The sequence below is a fragment of the Clytia hemisphaerica genome, unplaced genomic scaffold (genome assembly GCF_902728285.1).
Source record: "Clytia hemisphaerica strain Z4C2 unplaced genomic scaffold, Clytia hemisphaerica genome assembly, whole genome shotgun sequence".
Classification (NCBI taxonomy): domain Eukaryota; kingdom Metazoa; phylum Cnidaria; class Hydrozoa; order Leptothecata; family Clytiidae; genus Clytia; species Clytia hemisphaerica.
The window spans coordinates 1,687,834-1,711,386 of NW_027103674.1; the positions used below are offsets into that span (position 1 = coordinate 1,687,834).

The 23,553-nt window shown below is 33.0% G+C and overlaps 1 protein-coding gene across 6 annotated transcripts in view; it reads left to right on the plus strand.

The window, feature by feature from the left end:
- LOC136803469 (puratrophin-1-like) overlaps positions 1-23,553 on the plus strand; it is a 42,193-nt gene that overhangs the window by 5,933 nt on the left and 12,707 nt on the right. For 2 of the 6 annotated variants that reach the window (XM_067060204.1, XM_067060205.1), the window contains 2 exons: positions 17,985-18,149; positions 22,621-22,999. In XM_067060204.1, coding sequence (XP_066916305.1) covers positions 17,985-18,149; positions 22,621-22,999 — 544 coding nt within the window. Of the gene's footprint in view, positions 1-3,412; positions 3,634-6,898; positions 6,986-13,505; positions 13,699-17,499; positions 17,668-17,984; positions 18,150-22,620; positions 23,000-23,553 lie in introns of those variants that run through there. The other 4 variants (XM_067060208.1, XM_067060210.1, XM_067060206.1 and 1 more) reach the window with 4 other exon arrangements.

Below are 23,553 nucleotides of genomic sequence, written 5' to 3' on the forward strand. Positions count from 1 at the left end.
AAAGGTCTGCGAAATCGTAACATCCGGTCAAGTTCGAAACCTTGGCGCAAACCGGCTTTTCAACTTAAGACCCTGAAATTTTCACCAGTCCCTCGCAATATATAGGTCGTTACACAGACTATAGTTTACGGGCCCGGGCCAGTGCACATCAGTGCACAGTGGAGGCTAACATGCATAGCCATCAAATAGACCTTTTTTTTAAAGAGGCAGCCATGTTGAATAATTTTTTACTCCAGCATAAAAACAATGATACAGCCATGCATAATTTTTAAAATATGCATGATACAGTAATTATGCATGGCTGTATCATTGTTTTTATGCTGGAGTACATAATTATTCAATATATATGGCTGCCTCTTAAAAAAAAGGTCTATGAATGACCTTGCTGGTCATTAAAATACAACTACACAACTCCGCTTGCATCTATACTCTACCATTTTTGTTTTGATTTAACTTTGTATTTTAATGACCAGCCAGGTCTTTCATTTGAGGGCTATGCATGTTAGCCTCCACTGATGCAAGTTACCCAAATCTCATGGTACAGTTACAAGAAAAAAAAGTTTAGCTTATTAAAATGTTTTTCATCAATCAAGATAGTCTAGACAGTTTAGTGAAATAAAGGTAACTCTATTTCACTAAAACGTAAAAGTCAATGGAAATGACCTAAAGTTGCAGCAAAACCAGGCAAAATATTTCAAAGTTCTGAAAAAGTTTTGTTTTTTGGATTTTGACTAGCTAGGCCACAATCACAAATAACTTCTGATATATAAATAACACGTTTCATTGTTTTACAGGAGAATTCAATTTCAAAATATAATGGAGATAGTCATAAAACAGAGATACCACATTTAAAAAAAGAGGGGCTGTTTCATGAAATCCAAGGACCGCATTGACAGACCGTCTACATAAATATAAAAGGGGTTGGGATATGTTTGTTTTATTTTTGGACCTACCTGGAGGTCCTATAAATTAACCTGTGTTCGTTTGTTCGTCCTTTTGTTTTAATTAATTAATTTAATCATAGGAATCTTTTGATTTTTGGTACATAGTTGCAAAATAAAATAGTGGTGGCCAAAATGTGACGGAGCCCGATTTTCGAAAAGCAATTTTTTTGAGTAAATTTCAGTTAAGGGGTTAATAGGTTTTTTAGACTTGTTGAAAAATTAGATCATCAAATTTTCCTTCTTTGCATGAAAGACGGGTACCATCATAGGTAAAAGTTGTGAAAAAACGGATCTTTATCTATAAGAATCACTATTTATAAGTATTGATCAATGTTCTTAGCCAAATTATTATTTTTGTTAGTATTATTTTTTTAAAAGGTGAAAATGTCAGGGTGGAGCGTGATGGTTTCAGTTTTCTAGAAACACTTTATTATTTTAAGCTGTGCATTTTTCTGATAGTGGATTGTTTTTATAAAAAAAGCGTTTATAGCTTTTTATTTCTTTTTGAAAAGTCTTTTTTCAAAATTGTTGATAGTTTCTCCCAATAGATATGCTTTCATTATATATATAATTTCCAAATTATTTTTCAAAAATGTTTCATTTTATTATCAGGTAGGTCCATAAAAATATAGCTTGTTTTTGGCCAATTTCCAATTAGAAAATAGTCCAGGACTTCCATCCAATCAAAAACCAAAACGTTTGCAATGCAGGAATATTAAAAACTGTTTTGCAATGTTGAAAGATCATAATTATGTATACTTATGTGAGAATTTCAAGAACAACTTTGGAAGGCAACCCTGCATGTCCCAAATGTGTAACATATGTTCTTTAAGATACTAAACAGTTTCTCGGATATAAATGTCCTTCTATGTTATGTTGCCAACTTACATGAGGGCATCGTACACTATCTGTCTAGTGTTAGATATAATTCTTTTTAAAACCATGAATCTCTATAACTTATAAGATGTTATGATTTCCAGGTTGTCTGTCAGTGAAAGCCATAGTTTTTAGAGAGTTCAATTAACCCCCCCCCCTTAGGTAGGAAACCCCCCCTAAGTGATAACCTCCCTTAGGAAATACATACATGTACATATATACATAAACTTATAAAGACCCCCTTAGATAGGAAGACCCTCCCCCTTAACTGGCGACCTCCTTATTAAATTCAACATCCCCCTTTATGGTTTTATCGAAATCAAAGACCTTCCTGAATCTAAGGCAGGTAGGAACAATGAAAGCATAAGTATAATTGTCCTTATTTTAAGGGCTACATAGACTAAACAATATATCGGTGAGCAAAATGGTTTGTGGACTGTAATGTATAACAGGTTTACAACAGGTACCCTATAATAATAAAGGAATTTTCTCTTTGTAAACAATCTCCCTAATATTGATGAAGAAAACTTTTCAGTATATTCAGGCTAATTTCCAGGCCTTTTCTGCTACCGGATAACGGTGACAGAAACTCAATCTTTGCTTGAATTTTGAAACTCAATCCTAATTTTTTTTGTACACGAGCCATGAAAATCATGACAAAAATTTGATGTCCTAGGCTCTTATTAACAGAAAAAGCCCATTCTGATGTTAATTCTTTGTGTTTTAATAGCTCCCAACAGAGCCTGGGTTGATTATTTTGTTTTTCGAACTGAATTCAAACTCAATCTTTGAAATAAAAACGGTAGCAGCTCAAAACCCTGGGAATTTGCCTGTATATTGTAAGTAGTTTACAATCTTTTTCCAGCATTTGCCAATAAGTAGCCTGACACCTGCTGACACTATATTATGTAGTGTGTGTAGTACATGTAGTGCCGTATACATGTGTTTTTGAACTAGTTGTTAAGATGTATTGTATTTGGTATTCATAACTCTACCTTTGGTGGTAATTTTTAAATTGTTGAATTTTTCTATATAAATTCTGCATGAAGTTCTAAAATAAAATTGCCTTCATCACTGTCCTATAATTTGAAAAATCCATATTAGCTAGTTTTGATAATTCTTTTTCTTGCTTATGGTTCAACCTTTCAAAAGAAACCCAGCAAATATAGCATCGTTCACATTACTAAAAGTTCAATCTCAAAATTACTGCCTTACAAAATTTCAATTTTTACTGTGGTGGTTATCTTTGAGATTGAGATTGCCTTTTTTTCATGTAGAGGAATAGTCAATGTTTTCATATGACAAAAAGGCAAATCTCAAAGACAGAACAGAATTGCAAGATTTACAATTTTCCAAGACACTAATTTTGAGAGTAAACCTTTAGTCGTGTGGCCAACAAATTAGGTTCTGGGAAAGAATCTATTACCCCTTGCTATTCACTCATTTTTCTAATTGACCGAAATATGTATAAAGTTAATCCATTAAAAAATAAAGAAAAATAAAGTGTCATATAAATAGATTAAATTACATTTTTAAAGTCATGTGTTAGCATAATCACAGTGTTTGTAAAGTGTGCATACTGTAGTGATTTTATGTGTCTTGATAATAACATTTCTTTATAGTTTTGCTTTTTGATAATTCTGTCTGTTGGCATATTATAGTTTAAGTAAAGTGTAACAAACCCAATATTGTACATTACTGAATATTTTAAAATCATCTTAATTTGGATATTGTTATAATTGGAATGCTTGATATAAAAGTTTCAATGACTGAATTTGAAGGAGGGTTGAATGACAATGAAATCTTTGAATTTGTAAGTATTGTATTTTGTTAAAGACTTGATTTTCATTGGCTTTTAAAAATATATACAAGGGTTTTGATGTTATTGTTGGTGGGGGGGGGTCAAAAGTAATAGTTCTTTTCCTGGGAAAGTAATTTTTGAAATGAGAACCTTCTTTTATCACATAATTATGTAGGTTTCCAGTTGACAGCTAATTGACAAGTGATGATCTGAATTTTAGAAAGGTTTAGAGCAAACTTTATTTAATTTGAACTCCTTCACTGGTTGAATTTGAAACTAGTAAAACCTTTTTTACAATCAATCAATCTGGGGTAGGGTGCTTTGTTTGGATTGATTTAATATTTTAGAGGAAAATTTTGGGGGTAATAAAAGCTTTTAATGATTTTTAATCATAACCCTTGAGTATACATAAAAGATGTCTTTCCATGTTCTTGTCTTATTCTGACAAGTTTTTAAATCTCTCTGCAAACAATATTGTATGTAGTGTATAGGGTATAATCCATGTGAAATTATAAAGGATTTTAAATTGTTTACAATGTTTTTCACACCTTACAATGTCTTACAGTAGCCTTAGTATACACGTTTTTTTTTTATAAGAACAAACTATATAAGAGCATAATGCTTCGATGGCTTAAATGTTAAGGACAAGTGACGAACATTTTAAGGCTTTGCGGACTCTAAAACACCTGATTTCTTAGGAAAATGGACAAAAATACTCACAAAATGGTGAAAATAAGAATATGCTAAGAATATTTTTAGGCTAAAATTTAAAAACTCAAAAATTAAAAAACATCTGAAGGCTTCAAAAATTTCGATGTTCTTATAGAAAAAATGTGTATGCCTACATAAAAAAAATTTTAATTACTTTATTTCAAATTTAAATAATGTTTCTTCTGCTTCATCTATAATTTTCGTTTTGAAGATTGATTTTTGAGGCTAATTTCAGCTAAATTTCATGTCCATCATCATCAATAATGTTTACTTTTAAAAGATTATAACACTTATACTATTTACATGTCATTGACATTAAAATTATTTGTTACTTCTTTGCATTTTAGTTCTAACCTTTTACAAGTGTTATAGCTTTTTTTATTTATCTTCTGTCATATTGGAGACTTTGTTGTTTTCGTGTCCAGGATGGTTTACAACTTTCATACACGATATTCCATCAACTGATGTATATGATATTTATAGAACAGCCAACAGTGAACTAGTTTTGGTTTTCATTACACGTTTTTTTTTTTATAAGAACAAACTATATAAGAACATAAGGCTTTGAGGCCCAAAAATTTAAGAACATTCTAAGAACATTCTAAGGCTTTGGAGACTTAAAAACATGCATTTTCTTAAGAAATTACATCAAAATGCTCAAAAAATGCTGAAAATAAGAACATTTTAAGAACATTTTTAGGCTTCAAATCCAAAAAACTAAGAACATCCGAAGGCTTCGAAAATTTTTGACGTTCTTATAAAAAAAAAACGTGTATATACAGTAGACTCTCGCTTATTCGACATTCTATTCCCAGTTCCCGTAAAGGAGAAACCCTCTTAAAATACTTTCTATAATTCAAATCTCTGTATAATTCGAACAAATAAGATTTCTCTTTTCAAGTTCGAATTATCGAGTAGCGAGAGTCAACTGTAGTTTTCAAATTCCGAAGAAGAAGAAGTAAGCAGTCTGTTTGGAAATTAATAGGATCGTACATATTTTCAGGCATTTCTATTGTTTTTAATCTGTAGTTTTTTGATTGAATACATTGAAATTCAATCAACATTCTCTAGTAATGTTTTTTCTTTTTTCGTCCCTTACCATAACCAGTCGAGATAGATTTTAGGGTAGGCGTATTTAGAGGTTGAAATTTTTAATCTGATGTAAATTCATTAGAATTCTTTTTGGTTTCAGTACTATTTCTTACATAAGAATTTATTGCTTCCATTGATTGTGTTTCTAAATAGAACTGAACTTCTGTGAGCTCAACTTGTTTCAGTTAGTATAATTTTAATACAATTATCAATGTATAAAGCGGGAAGGAGACTGGGTTCGAGCTTACTGGGAAGGAATGACGTCAAAATGACTGCAGTCGATGTATTCACATTTTCCAAGCCACAGAATTTTGACGTCATTTCCTTGTAAATTCATTACCAGCAGACCCTCAAAAGTTGACTGCTGTTGATTGTCGATAGCTGTATAGAATTATATCTTCGAGTTATTCCAAGCCACTTGATGGATCATGCTGGCGTCACTCTAAAAAGGTCCTGTCCAGTATGAAATTTAATTCAACGGGAGATTTTTATCATGTCTATCATCAGTTATTCAAATTTCTATTTGATGTCTGTTTTGGTTGTCTTTTAATAACAATGCTGTCCATCTTTAAGGTGACTTAAAGTGGTTAAGTTCGAACTTCAGTTCTTTCGATGGAATCTGAACTATCTGCCTCGGATCATTTCTTAAGCAGACTTAGAAATTATAGTCTATTCGCATGCTTTGTGAGTGATAAGAGACGAGTAGCTTAACTTGAGTTTGATCTGTTAATAGTTTCAAAATAACTTTTTTAAATCTTTTGGTTAGATTAATTAACGGATTTTAAAATGTTTTCTGGTTTGGTTTTGGTGTTGATTTAGATTTTCATGTGATTTTGTGTTTTCTTTATAAGAATATGATGGAAGTCTGATTTTTCTTTGGTGGGAATTTTTGTGGTTTTTGAATTATATTTATAAGCTTGTTTTTTATTTAAAATTAATCTTTCAGCATCTTGTTAACATAGCAAAAATGTTATTTTGAGAAAATTATAAAAAAATTTTAAATTTTTTTTAATGTACCGGTAGTGGGGTCTTACTTTTGTTAATTCTAAAAGGATGTCTTCACTGTAGTTTTTATCCATGACATGGATGGATTTTTGATTTTATGTTCTTATAGAAATGAATAATGTGTTAATGTGAAGTCTTGACCTCCTCTCGATTGTCAGCAAAAACAAGATAATGTAGTTTTTTTTCTGGAGCCCTTCATACATGAAAAAGAGCTTCCATATTTTGAGGAAGATGCTTTTGGTGAATTCAACTTGATTAAAAAAAGACTAATGAAATTGTTACCTCGAGTCAATATCCATTGAGAAATTGTTTTTGGCAATATAGACCTTTTCTGACTGGTACTTTTACCTTGAGGGGACTAATTTTCAATGGAACTAATTTTAGTTCCAAAACTTTAGTTTACAAAAATTAGTCGAACGAAATTAGCTACATTGAAAATCAGTTTTCTTCAAGGCACAGTTTTGAAAAAAAACTTTCTTTCATCATGAGACGAAGGAGAAGAAGTTTGGTTCGCTTATCGTTTATCACTTCTTTACACCAGTTGGAAACGATCAAGGTATATTTTTAGACCAAGTATTCACATGCCCAGTTTCCATGGCTCAAAGATTAGTGGCAGTTAGTGGGGAATTCCTGAATTCAATTAAAAAAGTTGGTCCGTGGTTTCTCGATAGTGATAGTGCTCAGTAAGTTTGAAGGAAATCTCAAGGCTATCTGTAGTCGCCTTTGGATTGCTTAGGGTTTTTATTGTCATTGTTTCTCCCAAGATCTTTTTTAAGGACAACACCATACATTGCATTTATCCAAAATAATTGTCTCGTTGTATATCAGCGATACAATAAAACGCTATAATTGTGGTCTGTTAACTTTGCCACCTTTTACTCCGAGAGTAATGTCGGATTCAAACATAACGAAAGTACAAAAACATGTATCATCTAGGCAGAATGTTACAACATTTTCATTCATAATAATGGTGTAAGATATATTATATCCAATTGAGTTCAAAGCCCCGAAGGAGCTAGAGTCGAAACTCTGAAACGCGTGACCGTGTGGTTTTCACGCAAATGCCAGATTTTAGAAAATATTCCGCGCGAAAACATAGAAAGCGCTAGATTCAATCTGTCATTCCTAATCTTAAGGCGTCACTTTTTCTTGCTTGAGAAAGGTTGAAGGTTTCTCTCTAGCTAGGTTTTAAACTCAATGATTAACTCGAAACACTTGTTTTGTTTTTTGCTTGCATGCTCATCACGGCATGTTCTCAACATCCTATATATCTAAAATCACACTGTGAGACCACTGTTTTATTTTGCTTTTCATACGACAATCAGAAAAACCTGTTTTTAAAGTGGATTACAAGATTTGTTCCCTGATCAATCTTGTAGTTTTGATGGCATTAATTCATATTAAATACTGATTAATCGCCTTTCAAGGTATGAGCTTAATTGGCGGAATTATCTCAAGAATGTCCTATGTGGTAATATCAGAAAATAGTGTGTAGTGTAAATCTTGCACAGTTGAATCTCCACAGTTCGAACATGCACGGGGAACACAAATTTGTTCGAGATTTGAGGTATAAAGGTTTAGCTAGCATTGTTAGCTGGAAGGACTAGAAAACTTGTTCAAGTTAAGAAATTCTTCGTATTATTATGGCTTGTGTTTTTGTTTTTTTTGTAGACTTTCAGCCCTATGAAATTCATGAGGGTTTTAAATCGAAATAACTGCGAAGTTTTTTCGGGTTTGATACCGTAAAAAAAGTTTGATATTAAAGTTTACTTCACCCTTTCAGGGATTTTTTAAGTACTTTGGTATGTCCGTATACCGTCCAAAATGCTCAATCTAAGATAGAGTTTTTGAAACTCAAGTTTCAATACTCAAGCCCCAGCTCAAAGTGCTTAAAAGAAAAATCATGGACCCACGCATAAAGTGTCAGTTAAAATCGATAACATTGAAACTAATCCTATTTTTGTGCTAGATTTTCTTTTAATTTACTTGGTTAACAGTTGTTGAGAACATTTTAATGATAATTAGGGAAAGCAAAATTTCAAAAATTTTTTTCGTCCATTTATAACAAAAATACTTTTTTAAACAAAGAATTTTTCATTTTTTGTGAAAAATTTTGAAAGTTCTTTAAAAAGAATTAAAATATAAGCACTTACTACACCAAAAGTGCTAGTTTTAGTGTTTGGCACCACCCCCAAACAGCAGTTACTACACTGTGTAGTAACTGTTTTCATAACTTCTGGATACAGTACCACCACGGTAGTAAGTGTCATACTGTCTTGTAGTAACTGCCTGCCCCCCCTGTTATTTTCATTGTTAACTGAAGGGACTAGAAAAATTGTTCGAGTTACAGAGGTTCGAGTTAAAGGAGACTCCACTGTATAAGGCTAAACAGTGGAGTTTTAAGTTACCATACTTACACTCCACTTACAGACATCACGTCTAAACTTTTCAAATCGTTTTTCGATCCTTGATTGGTTGGTTTGTCTCCATTACATCATAATTAGACGGAATCTTTGAAAAGTAGAGTAAAGTACGGTATAGTATAGTTTATAAACAGCGTATAACATTATACATCATAAGGTATGAAATCGTTATTATTATGTTATAAATATAAAGTCAGCAGTTCTTTATCCTTCTCTATCATTAGTTCAAATCAAATTTTTGCATTGAATTTCGAATGGTGATGAAATCAAAGTCAATTTCATAGTAGGGCTGAAATTGTAGGGTATTTTGTCCACCGGGGACGAAAGTTTGGCCAAATTCTTCAGTGGGGCTGGGGCCCCAGCGGGTCTGTGACACAGGGGTGTAAAATACTAAATTGGTAACAAACGCCCGGCGTGTTTCGGGTGTTTCCGTATAAAAGCAACGTCATGGTCATTATGAGTTAAACTAACTGTTCAACTAAAGTCATCATTAACATGAAAGACCGTCCCATATTCCGTTAAACCAATCTCATTAGCATTATAAGGTTAATTAGTCTTTAGAGTTATTAAGTTATTAAGTCATTTAAAAGACAGTTTTGTGTACACGCAGAGTATTATTTTAGTTCGTTTTGTTAGTGATACCTTCTCATATCCGGCTGAGAAAGTTCTATGGACAAGATTTTTATGAATGGTTCGGTTTTAATACGTGTTTGTAGTAAAGTGTATTTTGGTTTTAGTTAGACCAGTACATTTTAGATTGTGCATTGGTAACAGATCTCTATCTTATAGACTAGATTGTAGGTCAATCTCATCAAATAAAAATCACCATAATTTTCCAAGGTCGACAGTTATTTTCTATTGTTATAAAATGGATAAAAATGAAAAAATTACTTTTTGAGGATTTTTGTAAATCTCAAAGTATTGAGAGTTGATTTTAAGTTTTCACTAAAGCAGATACCAGTTTTGTACACTATTTATCACTATTTTTTGAATAATCTTTAGGTGCTATTCAGGCCCGGCTCAGAACAACCGTTAAAGTGGGGAAGCTGTAGGCTCAAAATGATATAAAATTTGCTAGGAATTTGAGAAAAAAATCTCATTTGCTTAAAAGCGGGGGAGGGGGGCTGAAGTCTCCCCAGCCTCTCCGCTTCCCCCGGGCCTGCTATTTTTTTGGATTATTTAGTTTACATAATAAATTTTTATGAGTCCGTATCAAGGTCCTGCAAAATTTTAGTTCGTGTTTTTAGTGGTATTTTATTCAGTCGCTTTGAGGTTTTGCTGTCAAGTTTATCTCTGGTTACCATAGAAAGTATATCATTAATCTTTCAACTTTGGGAAATACAGTTTAAATTATTCATTTAGTTTAATATTTCTTAATATCTATCGATTATTTTTGTCACATAGAATTCGGTGAATGTCTTTAATGAGTATATAAATTTTAATTAAAATATTTATTTTATTTTTGAGATTATTGGATCAATTATTCAAGTTAAGTGATAGTCTTGGAAGTGTTTTTAACTTAAATGGAGCTTGGAACTATTTTAACCTTTTTTGATGGCTGTTGGCTTTTGAAATAATCGTTTTAAAGCATAGATTTCTTATAGAGTACAAAGTCAAAATGAGGCTCTTCGGGGACTTGCCTGAGACTTTCTAACAATTATGATAATTGAATGTTAAAATTTAGGTCGTATTAAACGTACTAAAGTCTATTCCAAAAAAATTTCTTGTTGGAAAGATATTTAAGCGGATCCATGTAAGCTTTGGAGAATTAAGAAAAAAAAAGAAAAATGAAGATGAAAATGTGAAGAATTTCCAGCCATTCTGTTAATTTAACTTCTCACTCGTTCTGATTGTTCTTAGATTCTAACGAGTTTCCTATGAGACTCTAACCTTTGGCGTTGGTAAGGTATTTTCTAATAGACAGAGTTGCTTTCATTAGGTGTTTAGAAATGCTAGAAAGTTATGGGTAAGCTGGAGATATAAGTCGTGAATAAAATCCAGTCATTTTAGTACGTGTAAAAAGATATATCTTTAACCTACAAAAATCAACTGTTCTAATTGATTGATCAATAATGATATTCTATATTACATTTGATCATTCTTTCTGACTGTGGGTAAAAACATACCGACAAAAAGACTTCCCATTTAGCTAATGGTTTCAATACAGTATGCTGTGATGATGTACGAAGTTGTTACAATATATTTAATCATGACAGTTGATATTTTTTTCATCAAGTGTAAATTATTTTTAAAGTTTTGCTGAATTTAAAGTTTTTTTCATGTTATCATATTGAACCCTTAAACCTGGATTTCGGTAGGTTTTTAGTATAGAGCCTTAGCTCACACAGACATTCATTAAAAACCTGGATTTTGTATTAGAGTTCACAGAAAGGATTTGCGTATGGAGCCTTGGCTCGCACAGACATTCGTTAAAAACCTGGATTTTGTACTAAGAGCTCAAAACAGGTTCTAGTATTGAGCCACATGGACACTCATTGAAAATCTAGATCTTGTATTTAGAGTTCAAAGAAAGGTTTTGAGTATGGAGCCTTGGCTTATTTTTCGACAGCACGATTTAACTGTAACCTAAATAACTGAACTATTTTTTCACTCGAGCCACAGTAGAACTTTTCATTCGCTAGAGCATAGAACTTCTGCTGCAAAATTGACTTCAATTAACATTACAGTATCATTATAGTAAAAAAATGAATGAAATTTCTTTTTCTGACATCATCTTATATCGTAATTTTTGACACATACAAAATTATCACCATAACTCGAAAATTTAACTCATTTCCTTTTAAATTACTCTCATTTCCCTATATCAACCTTATTACTGTACATCAATTTCCTTTAATGGAATCTCATGTATTACCACACTGAATAGTAACAGATTCTTTCCATTCCATACCCTCTTCTCACAGACCCACTGGTACCCCTTCCCACTGGAAAGATTGGCCAAAATATCGTCCCCGGTGGAAAATGATCCTCCAATTTTTGTCCCTTGCTGCAAAAAATTATGCTATTTTCCCCATCCCCACTAAATTTTCTGACTTAAAAACAAAAGAATTGAAATCCCCAGCCATAGAAATATGGGAATATCAATCCCCATTGAGTTTCAGTCCGTTATTTTTATCCCCACTGGCTGAAAAATCCTACCTGTGAGAAGGGGGTGTTATTCCATTCCCTTTGCTTGTTAGCTTAATTGCCATTATTATACACGAAAAGTGATACATTATTATAGCGACCTAGGTTGAAACACTTGAAAGAGTAAATTTTGATTGATTTAAACCAAGAGTTTTGTTTGACTAGTTGACCAGTTAAGATTGAGCTCACAATGTTTCTTATCATCAGGATTTCTTCCTGTTTCTATACAGGGGTAACGTCAATATTATTTTTAATCGACTAGCAAAGTATAATATAGAGATTTTCCATCATTTCTTGTGAATATGGAGGATCTTCGGTTTAAATCGTTAGAGTTAATGAGTTTTGACTTTTGGGAGCTATAACAAATTAGTTTTTTAGGTATTTTTAATATCTATTGGGCTTTCAGGAAGCGTTTGATATTTAGGGGGTGAAAAGGTTAATTACCCAATCAGGCCCAAGGTGTCTGGCCAAGGAGTACTTTTACCTTTTTAAATGTTGGATCCTAGATTGCGGGCATCTAAATGGTTTGGTTACTTTACTTTGGTTACCGATAACATTCCGATATCAATTACACAGATTCTTTCAAAATCTTCACCCCTGGGAAAATTATTGGAGAGGTATGTTTGATAAATGAGATATCAATTATTTTTCTCTCTCCCTCAAGTCTGGGAAAGATATTTTGTCTATTTTGATTTCGACAGTTATGAATTTGATTATCCCTTCACTGTTAGTGTCATTTAGGAAAACAGAAAAATGTCTTTATGTCATCAGAGAGATCATAATATCTGTAACTTTTGCTTAGGATATATGGTTTCGAGTTTTATCTTGTGATAGTTGTGATTTTGAAGGTTATTTCATAGGTTTTTAGTTTAGAAAGTCAATTACCGATTGCTTCTAGCTTCGTTATTTTGCGGCTCTTTTCCCTTCAGAAAAGCGATTTGACTGAAATTTTATAATACAGTTGACTCTCTCTTATTCGATCTTCAAGGGACCAATATTTCAGTTCGAATTACAGAGAAATTCGAATAATAGAGATTCGAACTCTAATCAAATTTTTAAGAAACAAAAACAGTTTTTTCGAACTAGAGAAAATTGGATAACGGAAAGTCTTTCTAACCGAAGGGACCCACAGTTTTATTCGAACTACAAAAAATTTCAAATTATCGAGGATCGAATTAGAGATAGCCTACTTGGGAATTAAATTCAGAAACAATTACCAAGCTACATGCCCTCATCATGGTATCGCGTGCACAGAACCAGTGATGTCTGGACAACTCTACGAATTCCTATTTGAAACGGATAAATTTGTACTTCGTAAGGAGTAGGACCCATTCCCCGATGGGGGGACTCATATAATTTTTATAATAAAAGCTTTATTCTATATGACCTGCATTATGGGTTTTTGTTTGCTTTTTAAAAACCATAGTGATCTTGTGGGAAACGGTAGAGTTTTTTTCAGAGCCGAAATACATTGCTCCATCACTTATTATATCTATTTCTATAATTAGGACTAAAATATAATGCTAAACTAATGATGTGAATTATACAAAATGTTCTTCTGCATAACGTAGATGTTGTGGGTTAAATGGATTTGGGCTGGAATAGTGGTATAAATAATAAAAGTATCAAGAAATGGGACAGGGTACTTTTTGGTGAATTATGCCAACCCTTTCTTACGTATCATATCAAGACATACAAGGTTGGTTTTATCTTTTGTTTCATTGAATTTCCCTGCCTTAAGTTCCAAATTAATCGACATCATTTAGAAAAAGAATATGACCCGCTAACTAGAAGTTGGTCGTAGCATAAAGGTAGAGCATCCAGCTACGGTGCGCAAAATTGCTGGTTCGAATCAAAACCGGGTCTTACCATAGCCTATACTAGACGTCACCCGCGTTTTTTCTACGCAATTAACGTCTATTCCACTTTGCGACTTTTTCGAATGTTTAGAGCCCAGATTTTCGGGCTCCAAACATTCGATTTTTTGACGTCACTTTAAACTTTTGAAGCCCTTGTAGTAGGGCAAAATGGAATTTGCGTCAAAACACTTGAAAGGCTTCTATTTTTCAAATATTTTCAAAGTGGAACTCATTAAGAAATGAGATGAAAAATCCCGGTTTTTAGTGAGGTGCTCGCTAGGTCTTACCAATGATTCTATTAAAATGGTACAATGGAATTTGTCTAAAGCGGACACCTTTTTAAGGCAAGGCAAATTGACAGCCCGATAATGCCCTATTGCTTTGACTAAAGTCTGTGATTCCATTAAAAATTGGATTTCAAAGTTGAATTGATTGGTCATAGGATGAAATGAGTTTGAATCGGTCTTGAAATGTTTGACTTTGAATTGTTCAATCATATATTCAAAGTTTACTAACATCTCTGTCAAAGAATATCCTATAGTTTGAAATTTTCATGAATATGTCATTTACTTTTCCACATTAGGATTTAGCGAAACATTTTTTATTTTTATGGATCCAAAACTTTTTTCTTTGGACTACATTTCAAGCTTCAAAGACTATATTATTTGAAACCTTTGCGTACTCGAAGTTTGACTCAAAATTAGTCAGAGACTATGTATAAAGAAACTTCTGTTTAGCCAACCTTAAAATTTCGAGATTGGACCTTCTTACATACTTTATTCAGTAAACTAAAGAGGACCAATCTCAAGATTTTAAAATTTAGTTAAACAAGAAATTCTTTGTTAAGTTCTTAGTTTTCTCTAATATTAATTTTGATTTGGGCCATATTGATTTCTAACAATGGTTATTTGAAACGACAGTTTTTCTTGGACTTTTTGTTTTGAATGAAGATGTTTCATTGGGAAAGTAGTAGTGATGAAGAAGAACTTATTGTTTTGAGAAGAACAAAAAAGGTTTGTCACTAAATTAATTAGAGAGCTCGCTCAGTGCACTTTTTTTATAAGAACATCCAGAATTTCTGAAGCCTTCGGATGATAAGAACATCCAGAATTTCTGAAGCCTTCGGATGTTCTTAATTTTTTAAGTTTTAAGTCTAAAAATGTTTTTCCATTTTATTTGTATTTTTGCCCGCTTTTCTTTACTAAGAAATCGGGTGTTTTAGAGTCCACAAAGCCTTAAAATGTTCTCAACTTGTTCTTAATATTTTGGCAATCGAAGCCTTATATGTTCTTATACAAAATGTTCTTATAAAAAACGTGTACCGTCCACGAACAAAGATACAAAAGATCTATTGAACCTTCTTACATCTACACACTTTTTTTATAAGAACAATTTTGCAAGAGCAAATTTGGCTCGAAACCTTGAAAAAATTGAGAACAATCCAGGCCTTAGATTTAAGAAATTCTTAAGAAAATACTTATTTTTAATGCCCCCTAAACGTTTATTTTTATAATAAGCACAAACTATATAAGAATGTAAGGCTTAAATGGCTAAAACGATGAGAACAAGCTAAGAATATTTTAAGAGCTTTGCAAACTCTAACAGACCCAATTTCTTAAAAACAATCACAAAATGGTGAAAATAAGAACATTTTAAGAACAACCGAAGGCTTCAAAAATTTTGGATATTCTCATAAAAAAGGTGTAAGCTAATTAAGAACATCTTAAGAACAATTCAGTTTGAAAATTATCAAAGAATATTAGAACAGCCAAGAATAAGCCCAAATTTGAATGGTTCTTATAAAAAAATAATCTATCTTGCCTCGACACAAAGACATTATTATTAAGCAAATATTCTCACGTGCATGCTAACGTCAACAAAAATTTTTTATTTTCGTTCAAAAAAAGTATCATTTTTATCCTTATTACACATCTTTTAACTTAAATACAAACAACAATGACATGTCGTTTAAGAACAACATTTTGTATGTTTAGCCGCAAAAGTGTATTTTTGAAGTCATTTCATAATAATTGGAAGTTTAAGACTCATCTCTTTGCGGTTTATTTATTGCTGTCTTTTTTATGTTTTGGGTTATATTGATACCACTATGTCATTGCAGAATTAGTTTTGATGAAAATTTAACTTCTTATACTTTGGTTGCAATTTTTTGGGATTTGCTGAAATATGACGTATCATGAACTGGTAAGGGTAGTCTGGCCCACATTCAGGATGTAAGGAAGTCTTTTTCGGAAACTCGACCTTCAAAATTTTGGTTTATACATTTTTGATTTCTCTACTGGATTTTAACTAACACACCTCGTTAATGAATTTTCGTTAGGCTAGATTTGCCTTTTTTCTTAAATAATTATTGACTCTAGACTCAAAAATGGATACTTCCAGGCCCGACGGAACCACCGTAAAAATGGGGAGGCTGAATGCTCAAAATGAGATAAAACTCGCTAGGAACTTGAGAAAAAATTCTCATTTGCTCAAAGTTGGAGAGGCTGAAGTCAACCCAGTCTCCCCGCTTCTACCGGGTCTTACTTCGGTAATTCTTTTTTTTACTCAGACATTTTCTCTGAAACACGTATTAAGCATGTTTTGTTTGTTTTGTAATTCCTTTAGATCGTCACTGGTTTTATAAAACTCTCCAAAAAATTTTGTTTTGTTTTAAACGTTGGTTGATGCAAGTAAATATTAGATAACTATTTTTCTATATGGCAGAGCTAAAATGATAATATTACTAAGAAAATCAACACAGACTCGTAAGACTCAAATAAAATGAGAGATAAAATGAGAAGTATAAAAACTGATGACCAGGCAAGGTTTTTTTCTAGGGAAAATTAGCTATTTAAGGTGGCTTTCCTGCTAGTTTTTCCATAATTGTAGCTAATGTGCTTTATCTTACCTGAATTTGCATTTTTTGGATGTGTAGCCAGTACACGTTTTTTATAAGAACATATAAAATTTTCATTTTCATGTTTTTCAATTTTTGAGTTTTAAGCCTAAAAATTTTCATATTTTCACCGTTTTGTGAGTATTTTTTTGCAATTTCCTAAAAGAAGGGTGTTTTAGAGTCCTCAAAGCCCTAAAATGTTATCTTGTTTTTTTGCCATCGAAGCCTCGTGGTCTTATAAAGTTTGTTCTTATAAAAAAACGTGTAATTCCAAAAATATAGCTTTTTGTCTATATAAAACCTCTATCGTTTTTTAGCACCCTACTTGAATTTAAGTGTAAATTCCGTCATGGTACAAAAGGCCACCCCATTTTATGACGACAAAGTTAGTTATGTTTGTTTTAAGCAATGGTGCTATTTTGATTGTCAACACTGTTTTTAACTTTAAAGTTACATCGTCACCGCTTTAAGCCTCAACGCGGGAGAACAATACATCTTTGATAGAAGTGTTTATGGTTAAATACGTACTCCATCTCCTATGTTTTTGATTAATTTCACTTTTTAGCTCAAACCGTGTTAGATCATGTTAACCCCCGTTAGGTTTATGGCCTTTTCGTATTTGTGAAAAATTGTCGCGAACCATATACGTGAAATTTTTACTATTTACTGTAGTGTGAGAGAGACAAACTATACGTTCATTCATTCGTTCGTTTTTGGCTAAAACTTTATCTTTCAGTGTGATCTTATCTGTGTTGATTGAAGTAATTTATCGGAATTTGTTGATAAAAGGGTGCAATTAGCACAATGATTGACAAAATTTGTATTTTTTTGATATTCTGTTTCGTCGCTTGAACTTTGTACTTTTTGTTATTCAAATGGAGTGATATTATAGTATATTATGCCTGGCTTAGTGGTAAAGTATTTTTTCTAACTTTCTGAATGTTTTGATATCAAAACCTGGTGTGCCTACTGATACCATTTCGAAAAAAACGGGAAAGGATCAAATGCTAGAAAAAATGCCATATGAAAATAGTATGGAAACTAAGAAGGGCCAGCGTGCGATTTCTTTCAAAAGCTGTCGCGTTCCTAGAAATTATCTCGTTCTCAAAAAGAGTCACGAGAGAGTCAGATTATCGGTTTCAGCAAATGGTCTTTCGTCGCCAGGTTTCCGGGCTATACTAAAGATGGCGTCTCAATATTTACCAAAACTCTTCTTTTATTTTCGTTCAGGAGGAAGATTGGCAAGTGATCTGTGAACAATCCTTATTCGCTAACCGTTTGCATCAACTAGAAGAGATCTGTTTACAGGTCTATAATGGCAAAAGCACAGACTTCATCAACCATTTTCTGAGACCTGTTGTCGAATTATTGGATACCATCAGATCAAAATGCGAAGTAAGTAGAAATTGTTTTTTTACTTCGATAGTTTCTGAATGTACAGTTGACGTTCTCTTGACGTTCTTCTACTATTCGAAATGCTCCATTATTTGATAATACTGAAAGTCGCCGTTAACAAGAAACTCTCATAAACAACGCTCTACGATTCGATATGCCCCCTTATTCTTCAAGTATGGATATAGGGGATGCGTATCGTGTATTTTACGAGATTTACCCCCGTCTTTATAATTTTTGGGTTTTACTTTATGGAACAGGCTGAGTGAACGTTACGCTTTCTGTGTGTCTTTACTCGAAAAACGAAGGAGAATCATACCAGTCTTATCAGATTTGTGTAGTGGAAATGAAACGCTATATAACGCTATAAATTGAAACACGTTAACATAAATTTGGTGTCACTCTCGGACGGGAATTTTTTTATACACTATACGCATCCTCTATATCAAAACATATCAGAGAGTGAGGATACATGCAGCCTATTAGAGATAAAGCTCAAATTATAAAACTTTAGATTTTAATCCGACGATAGCTGGATAAATCGGAATAAGGAGTTTGAAAAAAAAAATTTTTCATTAACTTTTGGTTCTTTTCTATGATTTTGCCCGCTATCTCACTGAGAATCGGAAATACTGTTTTACTTGTGTAACCTTTGACGTAAAAATATGCTGTAGTATATTCCTTGGTACGCGATGGTATGCGATTTCTGAGGTGATGACTTTGCTTTCGTTGGTTATGAGACAGAGTGGCATTCAATATCTCAATGGTGGTGGTATAACACATTTCTCTTAACGACTATGGTTTATAGGTGAACCACACTAGGGAACGTTGGAGGTGTCCATTTTCGCTTGATAAAATAAACTTTAATTCTCTCAAATGACCAGAGAGATTGTTTAAATAGTGGACGGATCCGAGTTGGAGAGTTAAATTGAGTAGAAATTTTTGTTTGGGCTAGAACCAATTTTATCATCTAGAGGGGCCGTTTGCAACCGGCGATATTTCGATTAGTTCCTTTTGGCTATGAGTACTCTTCCCTGGCGAAAATCCATTTGGTAGAAAGTTTTCTCAGACGCTTTTATTGTGTTTACGTTAGCGATGACATCATCACAAACTGTTACCTTGGGAACGTAAAGGTCACCCAGGGTTTTCATTTTGAACACTATTTCCTGTCTTTTTGCTACCCTGTGGATTATCTTTTTGTAGCATGATTTTGATAAAGAACACGATTTTTACATCTTAATTATAGACAATATTTTATAAGCAACTATGAACGTTTAATAGTGGCATTGACAATATGGAGTATTTTAAACAACCAATTTATACCAACGCTCAACTATATGTTGCGGGTAAAACGGTTGGTGTTTATGTCCAATTATGGATATTATCAACTGGTGCCAAGGTCGTGGTTTCCCTAGGTCCTTGCTGTTAGAATTATGTTAAAAAATAGAGTGACCTGGTAAATAGTAAACAACTAATAGTGATCACTAGAGTCCCGTTTGTTAAGGCCGAGGCAAATGCATCCAACATTTGATCCAACGTTTCAAATTCTTTGTTACATGTTGGAAAAATTTGAAAAGTTGCATGAAAATTCATTTGCGCAAAAACGTAAACTTTTTTCACCCAACACGATTACGTAAATGCATCAATTATTGGAATAAAATGTTTGATGGCGATCAAACTTCATCCAACATGATTTCCAACATTTTTATTAAAAAATTGCAATTTTATGATTGGCGCAAATGAACGCAACATTTCATGCAACAATAATGTTTGATCCAATGTTGGATGCATTTGCGCCGGCCTTTACTGGACACGCATTATTTATTTAAAAATTGTCACTTTAAATTTTTGATCAATTTTGATCAAAAAATGAATTACTTAACATGGTATATCTATAAGCCGATCAATAAGTGGAATATATAACAAAATCCTACTGCGTGTGTCCCTTGATCAGTTTTTTTACTGCATTAACTTGTAGTAGAAACTTGAGGCATATCTGTGTTACAGATTGAAACCAATTTAAAACCGAAAATGTAAATTTCAAAATGGTTGTGACAGAATCTGCTCAAGACATTTTCGTTCCCAGTTGGCAGACAGGCAATCTTCTTTGCCCACCTATAATGTTATTGTTAACGTCAGATACGGGCGTTATTTTGGCGTTTCTTGTACCAGCTATAATGGTTCATATTATAAGATCTTATTATAAGCAATTCGGTATCAAATCTTAAAGATAAAAGGCATTAAACCATCAAAATAGCTTTTATCAAAAGAGTATATGATTTTTCTCCGGTTAATCAAAAAGCTATACTCTACGCACTATTTTCCATTTTCTCAGTATAGGTTTTACTACACGATCACGAGTTCTAATTCAATGTTATAATGGATAATAATGATCGTAGTAGCAAACAGTGATTTGACTGTGTTGATACCTCTATGGGTGCTGGTTTTTCTACTTTTTCCGATTTTCAGATTTTTACTGTTACTGATGCGCTGACATTCATTTTGACACCCCCATATTTTATTTCATTTGATTTTTGTCTCCATTTTTCTACATTCTTGTCAAAAATGGTGGTGATAATTTTTTTAATGTAATGTTTTGTTGTAGGGCTGTATGTATGTTAATGTGAAACGATTTGGCTTTACAGTAGATTCTTAAGTATAACTTTAAAACACTATAACTCGATATGTTTCAATGAAGCGAACACTATGCAACTTAACTCCGGTGGATTCTAAATTCTAGGCTAATTCTTATCAACTTTATTGCTCTCCCCATACCTTTGAATGGACGAACGAGATATTGAGATCGGGGAAACGTGGTTTCTTTCTATTGTGGCAGGCACAAAGTAAGTCAAGCACAGTCGAATGTTGGCGAGGATGAAAATTTATTAAAGAAAATAAATGACCCTCAGAACCCTCAGAGCTGAATAACTAACCGAAGGCTGCGCACATCTCCGAAATTGATTTTGATAGGAAATGCGGCGTATTATCACGTATAAAATTCCCGTCCGAGAGTTACCCCAAATTTGACTGTTCCGTTTGCTCCGGTATGATTTTTGTTACGGATCGAGTGTGTTCATATTGGTTTCGGAACGTTTCGGAGCAATAAAACGGAGCAGTTCCGTTCCGATGAAAAGAGTGGAGCGAAACCGTTTCGATCTGTTTTGCTTTGTAACGTCTTCTTTTTTGACGTTTCGAATTTTGACTTTCACACTTGTTTCGGAACCGTTTCGAAACGGAACGGAACGGAACCGTAACGTCTAAACATGGTCTAACCCTGCATGTATAAATTATTGGATTCAGCACAGTTAGATTAATCTATAGGAATGCTTGAAATACTTCTAAAGATGTAATCACTAATGACCAGGTGCTCTAGCTAGAGAAGGAGGAACCTTTAATTTTTTCAATAATCGTCTACTTGATCATATTAGCTATACATGATTAACATGCTAATTAGCGAAATCACGTTTTGATAGAATCCATTTTATTGCTTTGGTTTTGAGTGGAAAAAGATTCTTGGCTTTATGACTACAAAGGTCAAAGGCTATAGACCATACATCTGTTTCTGTGTGGAAAATTGCATCAATTTTGATAGATTTTGTGATAGTGTGCCTTATATTCACAAGGACGCATAATTTGAATTGAAATGGATTCAAAGATTTTGACGTGGAAAAATAATCTACCAGGCGGTAGAAAGACAATTAATATTTTAAGATATTTCGATCTGCTTTTGAAATGAGGTCTTATATGGTTTGTCTGAAGGTTGTGTACCCTCCATTGATGACTGGAGCAAGAGAGAATTTTTTTGCTGAAGATAACAGTTTAGCTGATGAAGAGATGAACTTTATTTTGTGAATTGTTCAAGGAATTTTGTAAGGTGTCACCTTCATAGCCAAAAAATTACCTGCTTCTACTCTACTATCCTCATTGTTCGAAGTTCTTCTGCACACGTTTTTTTTTATAAGAACATCCAAAAATTTTTAAGCCTTTGGATGTACTCAACTTTTCACTATTTTGTGCGTATTTTTGTCCATTTTCCTTAAAAATCGGGTGTTTTCGAGTCCGCAGAGCCTTCAAAAGTAGTAAAAATTGGGTGTAAAGCCTATAATACCTCAATTTCACCCTATGAATAAGAGAAGGATAAGAATAATTTGAGGCTGAAAAAATAACAACAGTCCCATCAAAAATTTACTGGTTCTTATAAAAGAAAAAGAGTGTACACGTTTTTTTTCATAAGAACATTCAAAATTTTTGAAGCCTTCAGATGTTCTTAAATTTTAGGGTTTTAAGCCTTAAAATGTTCTTATATTCTCCATTTTGTGACCATTTTTACCCATTTTCCTAAAAAATCGGGTGTTTTCGAGTCCGCAAAGTCTTAAAATGTTCTTAACTTGTTCTTAGCATTTTGGCTATCAAAGCCTTATGTTCTTATATAGTTTGTTCTTATATTGTATGTTCTTTCTTTTTTTTTTTTCAGGATTACTATGAGTTAAAGAACAGAAAAGAGACACCTCCTTGGACAGAACGTTTCGAAAACATTGTCAAATACGCCATCCATCCAAGCTGTTTACGAAATACACCTTTACACAAAGGAGATTTTTATATACACATCTCAGAAAGTAAACCTCGAACTTTAGAATTGAAATATCTACATGGCGATAAAACACAGACTCGTAACTTATCTATGACAGATAGTATTTTAATGTGTAGTGAAAACTGGGCTGAATTGTTAAGGTCTGATACACACGACCGTTTCGTTTTTACTTCTTGTATATTGTGGACGAGCAGAGGTTTTGAAAAATCTTCGTGGAGTAATGTTTTGATGGGAAGACTACCAACAATGATGGATACTAAAGGTATGTCTTCTTTATTTTTGAAATACTTTAAAAAGTAGAAATTCCGTGAGTTTAAGTTCTGCGAGTTATTCTTTGGGAAGGTATTGTGTTCTCGATTATTTGGAAATACAGTGAAGTCTCCATAACTCGGACACGCACGAGGAACACAAATTTGTTCTCAGAATAATAGAAATTTCGAGTTAGGGAGATTTGTTTAAAAGGCGTTATAACCTGAAGGAGCCATAAAACTTGTTCGAATTAGAGAGACTCTATTGTTACTTTGAAATCATTCTTTTGGAATAAACTTTATATTGATACAGTGCCTTCAGAGTCTTCTTAACTCGAACACGCACAGGGAACACAAAGTTGTTTGAGTTAAGCAGGAGGCTTTCAAGTTATAGTAGTCTGAATCGCAGAACTCTACAAGACTGCAGGTAGTATAGAGGATGCAAGCAACCTAGAGTTATAGAGGTTCAAGTTAAAGAAACTCCACTGTAAAACCTTAGTAAAATGATATTTTAAGCAACAAAACTTGTCTCTTTCTCTTTCTTTCTTACTTGGCTGAAACATTTCGC